The sequence below is a fragment of the Miniopterus natalensis genome, chromosome 1 (assembly GCF_054644295.1).
Source record: "Miniopterus natalensis isolate mMinNat1 chromosome 1, mMinNat1.hap1, whole genome shotgun sequence".
Classification (NCBI taxonomy): domain Eukaryota; kingdom Metazoa; phylum Chordata; class Mammalia; order Chiroptera; family Miniopteridae; genus Miniopterus; species Miniopterus natalensis.
In genome coordinates, this window is record NC_142081.1 from 101,175,204 (window position 1) to 101,188,866 (window position 13,663).

A 13,663-nucleotide genomic window follows, 5' to 3' on the forward strand; every position below is an offset into this window, starting at 1 on the left:
CTCTGTAGCTATGACAACCACGATTTCCGGTCTGTGCTTCCTCACAGCCAACCTCAGCTCGCCCTCGGAGAAATTAGTATCGCTCTGGCCACTTGCTCTCCTCGGAGGACTGCGGGGAGGAGGAGGACGATATCCTAGAGCCCGGCACTCCCCTGCTTGGGGCCCCAGTTCGGCCCCTCCGGCGGCCCGAGGTAGGGGAAGGAAACGGGCCTGACGCGGGGTCGACGGGCGCGCGGAGAGCAGGGGACCCCGGCTTCCCCGCTCTGTGCCGCCTCGGTGCCCGCGCTCTGCGCGACCCCCGACTGCGCCAACGCCCCCCAGTCCCGGACGTCGCGGTGGCGCTTCCGCGAGCGCCCGGCGGTGCAGCTGCGGTGGGACCGCTGGGTGCGGGGCCGCCGCGCCGACTGGTAACTGGAACAGGGCAGTGGCCGCTGGGCGATCTGCTCTGACCTCTTCGCTCCCGCCGGCTTTGACGTCTCTTCCGTGATTTAGAAGAACCTGCGATTCTCCCGGCGCCTGAGGCTCCTGGCGGGCGCCGTGCCCACCCAGCACCACGCGTCCTCCCACCACCTACGCGGTGACAAGAGGGGGACCAAGCGGGCGACCCAGAAAAGGGAGGAAAGCCCCAGGCAGTCAGGGTTCCGAGGCCGCCTGGATTCAGCCTCCGGGGCACTCCTCCCCCTCCAGGCCAGGAAGAGGGCTGCAGCTTCACAGGTAAAGGGACGCCCGGGAGCCCACCAGGGTCGCCGAAGGCCCTCAGCCTGTGGCTAGGCTCCTCCATTTAGTGTCACCTTGGGAAAATCACCGCACCTTTAAAGTTTCTGTTGGCTTATCTGTAAAATTAGGAATGTGCTTTGAAGATGATATCCAAGATCCTATGTAGCTTTAATACTTTGGAATTACAGTTCTTTCCACCAACTCCTCCCTCAAAAACCCACACAAGCCAACACTGTTGTCCTTAAGATTGTAAAATCGCCTTCACCTCGGCTCCAGAGTTTTTAAATAGGAGTTTTATTTGAGCAAATCTCGAGGAATGGGGCGCTCGAAACTTTTTTTGCAAAACATTGCGAAAGACAAACTTGAGGAAATGCCTGTTACACCTGTCAAAATTATGGGGGAAGGGGATTTCTGATAATCCCTTCCCACTCTTAAACTTTCCTTTACTGGCACTAGCTGCCTTTAAGTTAAATGATCCTAGTAAGCTGAATTTCACACATCTTGCCTGCATCTGCCTTCTGCCTTTATCCTTATAAGCCATCTGGTCACTACCATCCTCTTCCTCACTTCCCTTCTTAAAGATTTCCCAGCCTTCTTTGAGATAATGAAACTTCAGCCCTATCACCATTACATAGATTAAATTATAATTCTTAATTGGATCTAAACATTATTCATTTCTACAAATGGGAAGAGTTCACCAAAATGTGACCTGTGTGTCAGATGGGTACTAGACTTATGGAGTGATCACTTCATAAGTTATATAAATATTTAATCACTATGTTGTACACCTGAAACCAATATAATATTGTATGTCAACTATAAAAAAAAATTTTAACTTAAATTTTTTTTAATTTAAAATTATATTTTTAATATATATTTTTTCATTGCTGACAGTATTACAATGTCCCCCATTTTCTCCCCCTGCCCCCCTTCACCCAGCCCCTGCCCCACCCCAGGCCTTCACCACACTATTGTCTGTGCCCATGTGTTATGCACATATGTATATATAAGTTCATTTTAACTGACATTTTGGCTTTGAATATACAGAAGTATTTATAGAATTTTAGAGCTGAAGGAAACCTTAGTGCTTATGTAGTCCAAATTCACAATTTAGGCATGAGAAAGCCATTCCAGGAGGAGAATAATTCCCTCAAAGGCCTGTAATCCTTGACTTGCCAGACCAAAACTCTTTGTGCAATACCAGCCTACTTCCTACACTGAAGTGGTTGCTTAAGACCCTTTTTTTAATGGCATCCTGCAATTATTAGGATAAAAAACAAAATTATTAACCCAATAGACAAGTCCTTGAGTGCTTTTTGTTCCTGCCTACCACACCAGTTCTATCCAAGACCACTGTCCTTGTTGCTCACTATACACTAGTCATGCTGATCTTTTCAATTGTTTCATATAATACCCTGGAATTATGCCCCTCCGATTCACCATCATCATCAAGTCCTTTTATTTAAAAACCAGATCAAACATCCTTCCCCTAACTATGTTTTCCCATTCTTTATATATGTTATGTGCTTCAATAGCATATGTATTTCGTTAGCATTCATCACAATTGTCATGAAATAATTGTGTAGTTTGCTTAATGTTTGTCCTTCACATTAGAATGTAAGCTCCATGAGAGCAGGTATCATATCTGACTTGTTCATTATTATACTGCCAGTACCTAGAACAATATTTTGGAAATTTAAGGAATTCAATAAACATTTATGGAATGATTATGTGACTGTAAGAACAATTTTTGTACTATAATAGAATTTTCAGTTCTCTGCCAGTTTTCCTTCTCATCAAGCTATATGCCACTCAAGACATTTGTCCTTACCTTTAATCATCTATCCACCATCACTGCCTATCCACCCTTTACCCAAGCACATTTATGTACATCTATATGTAGATAAATATAAATATTAAGTGAAAGAGATAAATATTAAACATGTGTCACACATGCATACACCATTTTTCTTCCCCATACCAGAAAAAGCCAGGCTAATGAAACAACCAAGATTTTATAAAATAACAAAGGCTAACTATTGAGCAATCCAGAAGAGGTACCAAATCTACTTTTCTGTTAATAAGTATTATCTAGCCAACGTATCTCACAACCCATATTACATTAATATAAATGCAGAGTTATTAGGAAACTATGCATGGATTTTAATAATAATTACTTTAAAAGTGTATAAGGTTTTAACATTTAGCCTTTTAATTATGATGTGTCTTTGTGTGGGCCTCTTTGGGTTCATCTTGTTTGGGACTCTCTGTGCTTCCTGGACTTGTAAATCTACTTCTTTCATCAGGTAGGGAAAGTTTTCTGTCATTATTTTTTCAAATAGGTTTTTAATTTCTTCCTCCCTCTCTTCTCCTTCTGGTATCTCCATAACGTGAATGTTCATACACATGAAGTTGTCCCAGAGACTCCTAACGCTATCATTGTATTTCTGGACTCTTTTCTTTTTGCTCTTCTGATTGGGTGTTTTTTGCTTCCTCATATTCCAAATTGCTGATGCCAAAGGTTAAAGACAAAAAGAGAATTTTTTTTTTTTTTTTTAATATATCTTTATTGATTTCAGAGAGAGGAAAGGGAGAGGGAGAGCGAGAGACAGAAACATCAATGATGAGAGAGTCATCAATCAAGCCCACAACCAGGCATGTGCCCTGACCAGGAATTGAACCCTGATCGCCTGGATCCCCGGTCGACGCTCAACCGCTGAGCCAAGCCCGGCCGGGCAAAGAGAGAATCTTAAAAGCATCAAAAGAAAAGCAGTTATCTACAAGAGAGCACACATACCACTGCCAGCTGATTTCTCAACAGAAACTTTGCAGGCCAGAAGAGAGAGGCAAGAAATATTCAAAGTAATGAAAAGCAAAGACCCACAACTAAGATTACCCAGCAAAGCTATCATTTAGAACTGAAGGTCAGATAAAGAGCTTCACAGATAAGAAAAAGCTAAAGGAGTTCATCACCACCAAAGCAGTATTACATGAAATGTTGAAGGATCTTCTTTAAGAAGCTAATCAACAAAATAAACTGACAGACAAAAGAGACCCAGATACATTGAAACATGCAACAGACTGTTCTGTTTCAGAAGGAAGAGGGAAGGGGGGTGGGGAGTGGAAAGAGATTAACCAAAGAACTTATATGCATATATTCGTAATCCATGGACACAGACAATACTGTGGTGAAGGCATGGGGAGGGATCAGGTGCAGTGGGGAGGTAGTCAATGGGAGGAAAAAATGGGATACCTGTAATACTTTCAACAATAAAAATAAATTTAAAAATAGTAATAATAATTTTTTTTAAGTGTATAAGGTTTTTTAAAAAAGGTTTATTTAGCCCAGCCGGGCGTGGCACAGCAGTTGAGCATTGACCTAGGATCCAGGCGATCGGGGTTCGATTCCTGGTCAGGGCACATGCCCAGGTTGCGGGCTAGGCAGCTGATCAATGACTCTCTCATCATTGATGTTTCTATCTCTCTCCCCCTCCTTTCCTCTCTTTGAAATCAATAAAGATATATTATAAATAAATATTTTTTAAAAATAAAGTTTTATTTAGAGTTGATAGTAATACACTTTTAGCCTGGTCTGGGTTGAGTATACCTCAACAACATTGCTAAGGAAGTTTGCTTGTGCCACCTCTGACTTCTACCCAAATCACTGTTTTGCTTTTCAACTGAAGGACCAATGGACTGTCATTTGACAACATTGATTAAAGAGCTATTGTAGACACTATTCTGGGTGCTTGGTCTTAAATGTAGATAAATATAAGTATGAATGTTGCACATCTTTAGGGAGCTTGAGAAAAGGTTATGGGCCACCTCCAAAAGAAGAAAGGGGGCTCCAAGGAACACTTTACAATGTCTGATATTTTGCTTCACAAATCTATTATTATTGTTTTTCCTTAACTGTTAATTTTGCATCCTTGCTTTTATATCCAACTATATTTGCTATACTTCAAACTGTTTAATTAAAGTATAGCAAACATACAGGAAAGTGCACAAATCTTGTCATTAAATTATCATATACTGAACATGTGTAACCACTACCTAGGTCAAAGAAATAGAACTAGCAACCCAGCCCCAGACCCTCCCCATTCTTCGAGAAACCAAGTTTGCTTTTTTTTTTTTAACTTTATAAAAGTAGAATTATACTATAAGCATTTCTTGTGTCTGATTTCTTTGTTCAATGTTATATTTGTGAGGTTTATCTGCCCTGTTGCATATAGCAGTAACTTGTTTTCATCATTATATAGCAGTCCAGTGAATGAATATAGCAAAAAAAAATTTTATTCTGTCGCTGGACATTTGGGTTGTTACCATTTTGAGGCTACTGTAAATAATATAGCCATAAACATTCTTATGCATGTCTTTTTCATATGCATACACATTACTGATGGTATATAACTAGAATTTCTGGGACACAAAATTATATTAAATTGTAGTATATAATACCAAATAGTTTTCTAAAATACTTGTACCAATTTATACTCTACCAGCAGCATATGAAAGTTTACATTGTTCCATATACTTGTCTACACTTGGATTGTCAGTCTTTCACATTTGTGTCCTTTTGCTAGGTGTGGTAGTAGTTTTCTTTGCATTTCCCATTTTGTAAATGAAATTAGGAAGGGTGTTAGTTGAACATTTGGGTACCTTCTTTGGTGATATGCCCATTTCTGTTAGATTATCTTTTTCTTGTTAATTTAAAGTTCTTAATAAATTCTGACTTCAAGTCCCTTGTCAGTTAAATTTATTTTAAATATCTTCTCCCACTGTGGCTTCCGTCTTCCCTCTTAATAGTGTCTTCTGATGTACTGTAGTTCTTAATTTTAATATAGGCCAGCTTACCAATCTTTTTCTGTATGCTTAATGCTTAAAGCATTCTACTATGCTCTTTTCTATAAATTTACTGTTTTTACTGTTTACATTCAGATCTACAACCAATTCAGAAATGATTTTTGTGCATGATGTGAGGTAGAGTTTAAGTTTCATTTTTTCCTCCGTGTAGACTCAGCATCTTCTATTAAAAAGACTAGCATTTCCTCATAGCCCTGTAGTGTTAACTTTGTCATAAATCAAGTTTCTATATACACTTAAGTCTGTTTCCACATTTTTAAATTCTGTTCTGTTTAACTGTTTGCCTGTCCTTGTACCATTATCACAATGCCTTAAGTACTGTAGTTTATGGTAAGAATTAATACCAGTTGATTAACCTTACTTTGTTCATCTTTGTGGATGTCTTGGCTATTTGGGACCCTTTAATTTTCCATATATATTCAAGAATTGGTTCATCAATTTTCACAAATTATCTATGGAAGTTTGATAGGGGCTGCACTGAATTTATAAATGAATGTGGGGAGAAAGGGCATATTGACAATATTGATTTTTCCAATCTATGAACATAGCGCATCCCTCCATTTATTTGGGTTTTTACATTTCCCTTAAAAACATTTCATGGCATTCTACATATAGGTCTGGAATACCTTTCATTAGATTTATTCTATTTGATTTTGCTATTTTAAATAGTATTTAATTTTTTCTTTTCTATAAATTAATGTAGGTAAATTGATTTTTGTTGCCCTTGTATCAGGAAATCTTGTTAAATTCATTCATTATTATTATTATTATTCCAATATTTGAAGATTCTTTTGGATATTCTACGTGTATAAAAAAATCTTCAAATAGTTTTTTATTTTGTGCTTTTATTTCTTATTCTTCCTGTTGCCCTAGAACTTCCAGTAGTACATTGTGTGGAAGAGACAAGGTGATGGGAACTCCTCATTCCTATTTTCAGAGGAAAAGCCTTTAACATTTCACTATTTAATAGGAGTTTTCTATTGTTTATTTTTGTATCTCCTCTATCATAAAGAAATGTTCTCTGTTACTAGTTTTTACTACAGATTTCAATCATAAATGATGTTGAATTTTATCAAGTGCTTTTTCTAAATCTATTAATGATCATATATTTTATTATTCTTGTGAATCCTGAAAAAAAACACAAAAAACACCTACTAAGAAGGACTACTGGTGGCTAACTGGGCTCAAATAAAAAATAAAATAAACAGAGCCCAGCAGCCATTCCTGCTCTGGGGCCTGGAGCAAACTGCACTGTGGAGAAGCATCTACACTGGATTACCTGCCTGCACTGTTTCTGCCTTCAGAGCCAGCCTCTTAAAATGAGTTCCTGAAGTTCTAGTTCAACCAATAGGACTGTTGCTTTCTCCATTCAATTGTGGCTGCACTGCTCTGACCAATCAGAGCAGCTCTATTCTAACCAATTAGGGACCAGGGACAGGGACTTCTAACTATATAAGCCGGCTCCCCTCTGGCTCCAGGAGTGCGCTTAACAGGAAGAGAGGGAATTGTGCAGCCCAAGAGCAAACAGGCGCAGAGCTGCGGAGCTGGGCAGAGCAGAGCGGCCACCAAGGAGCTGCCCAGCTGATGAGGGCCGAGGCCCCCGTGGGGGGCAGGGGACAGCCTCACAGCCGTGTTTTCACTGCTGGGCTATCGCATATGGAGCTGTTCCACAGCCTTTGAGCTGTTCGCGCTAGTTTTCTTCTTGGCTGCACCCCAAACTGGGGATTCCTGTTGGGGATTCCTGTTGGTGTTTGAAGTACTCAGATTTGCATGGCTAATGTAAATCCCCTTTGGTCAAGGTGTATTATTCTTTTTATACATTGCTTAATTTGATTTGCTAATACTTTATTTAGGATTTTTGCATCTGTGTTCGTGAGTAAAATGGGTTTCAGTATCAACATTATGCTGGTCGATTTGGAGTTGTTCCCTCTTTTATCATCTCTGGAAAAGTTTCTCTAAATTGGCATCATGTATTCACCAATAAGTTTAGTATTAATTTTTGGTAGAATTCACTGACAGTGACACCTAGTCCTGGAGTTTTCCTTGTGAGAAGATTTTTAATGATGGATTGAATTTATTAATAGTTATAGAATTAGTCGGAGTTTTCTCTTTGTTTTCATATTTTGATAAATTTTGTCTAAAAATGTGTCAGTTTAATCTAAATTTTCAAATATATTGACAAGATAGTTAGTGATATTTTATCTTTAAAAATTCTGTATGATTTATAGTAATTTTTGCTTTTTTATTGTTTTTCTTGATCTGCTTTACCAGGTGTATATCCTGGTGTATATCCATTTGTATTAGTCTTTTTAAAGAATGAACTTTGCTTTGTTAGTCTTTTCTCTGATATATTTTTCTTTTTTGTTTATTTCTATTATTATTTCCTTCCCACTAATTTTTTTCAGCTTTGATTTTTTAATTGATAGGTTGCAGTTATGTATTACTGAGCTAAATGATTAACAGACCTTTTCACATCTGTTTTTTAATTAATCAAACTTGTTAAAAAGTGAGAATGTAAACACTAGCATATTTTTACATATTCAGATGAGGCATTTCACGCAAAGAATACCTTAAGGACAACTAACTTGCTTATGTGCAGACACATTCAATTACCAAATATTTCTTATTTTGCCCAACTGCTTACATTAAAAAAAAAAAAAAAAAAAAAAAAAAGGTCTTCAGTATTTAAAAACTATTTTAAGACTTTTTTTAAAGAATAGTTTTATTTAGATTCACAGCAAAATTGGGGGGAAGGTAGGGAGACTTCCCATACAACCTCTGCTCTCTCACGTGCACAGCATCCCCCATTATCAACATCCCTCACCAGAGAGGTACTTTGTTAAAACTGATAAACCTACATGGACACATCATCCAAAGTCCATAGTTTACATTACAGTTCACTCTTAGTCCCTCTACTTTTTAAATCTTTATTTACTATTCTTTCTTAACTTCTTGAGAAGTTAAATGAGATCATTTTCAGAATTTGCATAGTTAATGGCAGATGGTGCAGCTGTTTCACAATCTTACTTCCTAGATGCAGAATTCAGTAGAGTGGAACTGATAGAGAAAAACTGACTTCTGAAATGGAAACATACTAGAAATACTTTGTGTAATACTTTTTTGCAATGATTCTAGTCTAAATTAAGCCTAAATAATTTTTCTATGCTATTATGTACATTTAAGACTACAAATCCTTCTAATCAGGTATTAACTGAATCCTGTAAGTTTTAGATACAGAATGTTTTTTTATCACTTAGTGTAAATTATCTTCTAATGCCCAGTGTAATCCTATCTTTTGCTCATGGGTTATTTAAAAGTATATTTTTAAATTTCCAAACATACAGGCATTTTATAGTTATATTTTTGTTATAGATTTCTAGGTCCATTACATTGTGGCCAGAGAATATACCACATATGGATTTAATCTTTGAAACTTATGAAACTTGTGTTAGGCTTAACATAGGTCGGTTTTCATAAATGTTCCATATGCACTTGAGATGTATGTGTGTTCTGCAGTTGGGTACAATGCTCCATATGTCTGTCAGTCATGTTGTTCAGATTTCCTATATCCTTATGGAATTTTTGTCTACTTATTGTCTTACTTACTGAGAGAGATGTTAAAAATCTTCCACTGTGATTTTGAACTTGCGTATTTAGTCTTATAATTCTAACCATTTTTTTATATATTTTGAAGTTATGTTATTAGTTATATAGCACTAATATAGCAACTGCCACTTTCTTTAGGTTCGTGTTGACATAGTACATATTTTCACATCTTTTTCCTTTCAATCTTTCTGTATCCTTAAGGGTTTAGGCATTACTCTGTCTTATGGTTGCCCCTTTGAAGGAAATGTATCTTTTGTCCTCTGACTACCCCTAAGTTTTTCTCTATGGTTTTCAGTTTTACTGTAATGTGCATAGTTATGGTTTCCTTTGTTTTTATTTTGATAAATAAATTTTATTTTTATAACATCTGAGAATTTTGGTAAATTTTGTTATTCAAATATTGCTTCTGTGCCATTTTCTCTCTTTTCCTCTGGAACTACAATTGATATTATATATTATACCTTTTCATCTTATCTGTTATTTCTCTTATGATCTTTTCCATCCTTTTGACTTTCTCAGCCTCACTCTAAATGTATTTTGACTCAAGTTCCAGTTAATTAATACATTCCTCGAAATTCTGCTTCTTAACCTTTTAATATGAAGAAATAATGAGATATATACACAAAGATTTGTTTAAAGATTTCCAATAATATGGTTTTAATAAATTATAGTATATCTGTACAACAGTGTTTGCAGCTGTAAAATCATGTTGCAGAACATTTAATAACATAGAAACATGATATATTAAAGGGGAAACTAGATTATAAAACACATGATTCCAAATTTTTTAAATGCATATGAAATGACAAAAAGTATACCAAAATATAAAGTTGTTAGCTATGCATGATGAGATTATGGTTAATTTTTAGGTTTCTTTGCTTCTCTGTACAGTATAAGTTTTCTCAGTGATAAAATGTATTGTTATATAGGGAACAAAAGGTAGTTTTAAAAATCTGATTAAATTACTAAAACTCCATTTTATCAGGCATACATCTGTTTTGTAAAGATATATACACGTATTCTAGACTTTAAAATGCTTGGCTTAGATGAAGATTTAGCCAGTGGATATTAGTCATAAATTTATAAATTCAAATAAAGATAAGACAAATGTTTTTCAATAATATCAGATGGAATTATTCATGTTACAAAGGGACTCGTTACAAAGTTTCTTCACAAAGTTTCCTTAATTTGGGTATTAATAGCCTATGTTACAGCAACCAAAGATGCCCTCTAAAATATTTTTTCAGTGGTCTGAAGGCAATTGGTACTACCAGGACCATAGGTAACATTGAAAAACACTGTAATTTTGTTTTTATTTTTTTATCACTTTTTATTTTTTCTTCTCTCCAGCCTTTATATTTTTTAGATCTCTTTCTTAGCTTCTTCCACATAATTGCTACATACTCAGTCTTATTATGTTACTTTCTAAGTGTCCAAATCCTCCTCCTTTCTATCTCTTCCACTACAAATCAAAATTTCCATTTCACATTGTAATTTTTCTCAGGAAAGTATAAAAACACTAAAGCCAATCTTATTACTCTATTAAGTATTTCTCTGTAAGGTACAAAGGACTGGTGATTGGGTTTTCTAGAATAATGCTACAGCTATGATATCCAATAATTTAATACTAGTAACATTATCTCAGTCAGCTGTTGATTTAGGAAAACATAGTGGGTTGTAAGCCAAGAGATTAATGGCTTATAGACTTCTGCTTGACCAGAATGCTTAGCAATTTATGATTTAGAAATAGTAAAGAACAGTATGGCAGAGTCCTTAAGGACTATGGAGCCAGTTCTCCTGGCTTCAGATTCCAGCCTTCCTAATGTGATCTTGAAAGGTATTATCTATACTCTTCTACTGCTTGTAACTTTTAGAAAGATAGAACCATATAAGATAGGTTTATCTTTAATATAATTCTCCTATGATTTACATTTTTAGATTGCATTTGAGAATGAAGTTATACAAACACAGTGCGTGCTGCTGACCTGTCTAATGTACCTACTCACTGCAAAGGCCCAGCTCAGAGGCGCACACACATTTCCCTGAAGAGGCCCCTCACCATTGTGTGCGTATGTTTTGACTCTTCAATTGATTGATCAGTTAAATTGAACTTTTGTATGTGAAAGATACATGAAAAGCAAAGTTGAACTCATATGTAATTGTGTTTGTTCTCTTTCGGGTATTCAGGCCGAAGTGAAAGTGTTTGGGAAACTTCTGTGCAATGCAGCTACTCAGACTGATGGATTATGGTCTAGAATGTCCTCTGCTTCGGCATTTCCTCTAGTGAGGCAAACAGATTCAGACCGGGACGTCGAGAGTGAGCAGAATGAACTCGTTTATATAGCCGTGCAAGTGAAAGAAGAGCCCTGTTAGAAACACATCAAATGATTTGATGTGTTATAGGTTTTCAAATCTCTGCTCACATAATTACATCTTTGCTTTTGTAAATCTTTCTTTCAGATAATTTTACAGTTGAGTATCAGCAAAATTTGTTTAGCTTTACGCAAAATTGTACCTGCCTGCCAAAATAACGAAGATAATCCTGCCCCAACCCCCAACCCCCTCTTTCACCTTCTTATTCTTTGTATCTTTTTGGTGGAAATCAAATTTTAAAACAAAACCACAATAGCAGCATTTCCAAATCAAGATTAAGCATTGAATATTTAAGCTTAGTTCAGAAGCAAAACTTCATGTGGGCTTACTTGACATTCATGAGTTAGAATTCCACTATTCTTCTATATAATTTAAAGATAAAGAGCAATGATAGTGAGCACAACCATTGTATAATATAATAATGATACTATTAAATGATTTGGGGTAAAGCCAGGACATTTGCCCGTGATTATTATTGTCTCTGTTGTTATTCTTTGTATCTTTTTGGTGGAAATCAAATTTTAAAACAAAAGAAGGTGAAAGAGGGGGTTGGGGCAGGATTATCTTCATTATTTTGGCAGGCAGGTACAGTTTTGTGTAAAGCTAAATTGTAATACTATTAAATCTACTGTGTGAGCATTTCTGGTGAAGTAATGGCTCTTACAGAAAATTTTAGAAGGGAATCTATTTAAATAGAGTTTTATATACTTGCAACTATGAAATCTAGTTGCATCAGTTCCTATCACAAGTTAGCTTGATTAATTTAGAATTGAAATTACTAACATCATGCAAAAAGTTACATTTATAACATATCCCCATTTTAGGAATTAGGTTCTCTATCAATCCCACTGTATTGAATTCTACGTTTGGGAAATGAGCATGTGAAACTTAGCTACCCTCTCTGGCACTCACTAGGAAAATTTCTATGGCAACTTTGTGCCATGAAGTAATTTGTTACAATGGTTTCTGAGAAACTTATTATAACTCTGATCTTTTGATGAAAATAATAAAAGTAAATGTCCACTTGACACCTCACATGTCTTATTAGTTCTACCTGATTGGAAGAACCTGCATGCATTTTATCCTCAAAGGTTTACATACTACACCAAAGTGATTTCCTCCCAAAACTAATTGCATATCTGACTTAATTTTAATAAAAAGAATAATAAACAAAATATCAATAGAAGTTGTGAACCTGAACAAATGTTATGTATAAACACAGCATTATTATTGCCGCTTGGCTTGAATTTAAGATGACTATTTTATATTTTAAGAGAGCATTATATTTTAAAATTAAGCATGTAAATCTTCTGAAGCTAAATACTATCAGTAAGTACCTGTTGTCCCTTGAGCTTTGAAACAGCCTATGTCCTTAATTTAAACCACAATGAATATGATATGCCCACTCATTCCCAAACCTCACTGCCATAAGTTTACTTCATTTCCACATGTTAAACAACTTTAACAGCCATAACAGCACTTTATTTACTTTTTCACTATTCAGTTAGGTTTTTTTTTCCTCATACGAATTGAGAATATATACTTGGTGTATCGATTCACATGATTTTATAATGTATTGTGTAATGTTTCACTGCCCTGAAGTAAAAAAATACTGAAATAATTTTAAAATAACATAGGGAAATTATTGTTTATATAATACTTTTTGCATAAATATTTTTAAATTATTTTAATTTCTTTTATTGCCAGATAATGGGGGAAAAGTTAGATTTATCTCAATACCTCCCATACCATTCTTTATTTAATAAGTACTTATTAAACCTACTCTGTGCCAGTCAACTAAACTACAAGAGTTCCCCTTAAGATTGGGAACAAGACAGGGATGTGTGCTTTCACCACTCTTATTCACCACAGTACTAGAAATCCTTGCCACAGCGATCAGACAAGAAGAAATAAAAGGCATCCAAATTGGAAAGGAGAAGTAAAAGTGTCATTATTTGCAGATGACATGATACTGTATATAGAGAACCCTAAAGATTCCACCAAAACACTACTAGAACTGATAAATGAATTCAGTAAAGTAGCAGGATACAAAATAAATATCCAGAAGTCAGTTGCATTTTTATGAGCCAATAATGAACTATCA

At 35.9% G+C, this 13,663-nt stretch overlaps 1 protein-coding gene across 1 annotated transcript; it reads left to right on the forward strand.

The window, feature by feature from the left end:
* The first annotated feature begins 10 nt into the window (after positions 1-10).
* On the forward strand, positions 11-11,559 carry THAP10 (THAP domain containing 10). The gene is given in 5 exon segments (XM_087819590.1): positions 11-76; positions 196-556; positions 559-714; positions 11,158-11,241; positions 11,354-11,559. Coding segments are annotated over 5 exon segments (873 nt in total).
* The last annotated feature ends 2,104 nt before the right edge of the window (positions 11,560-13,663 follow it).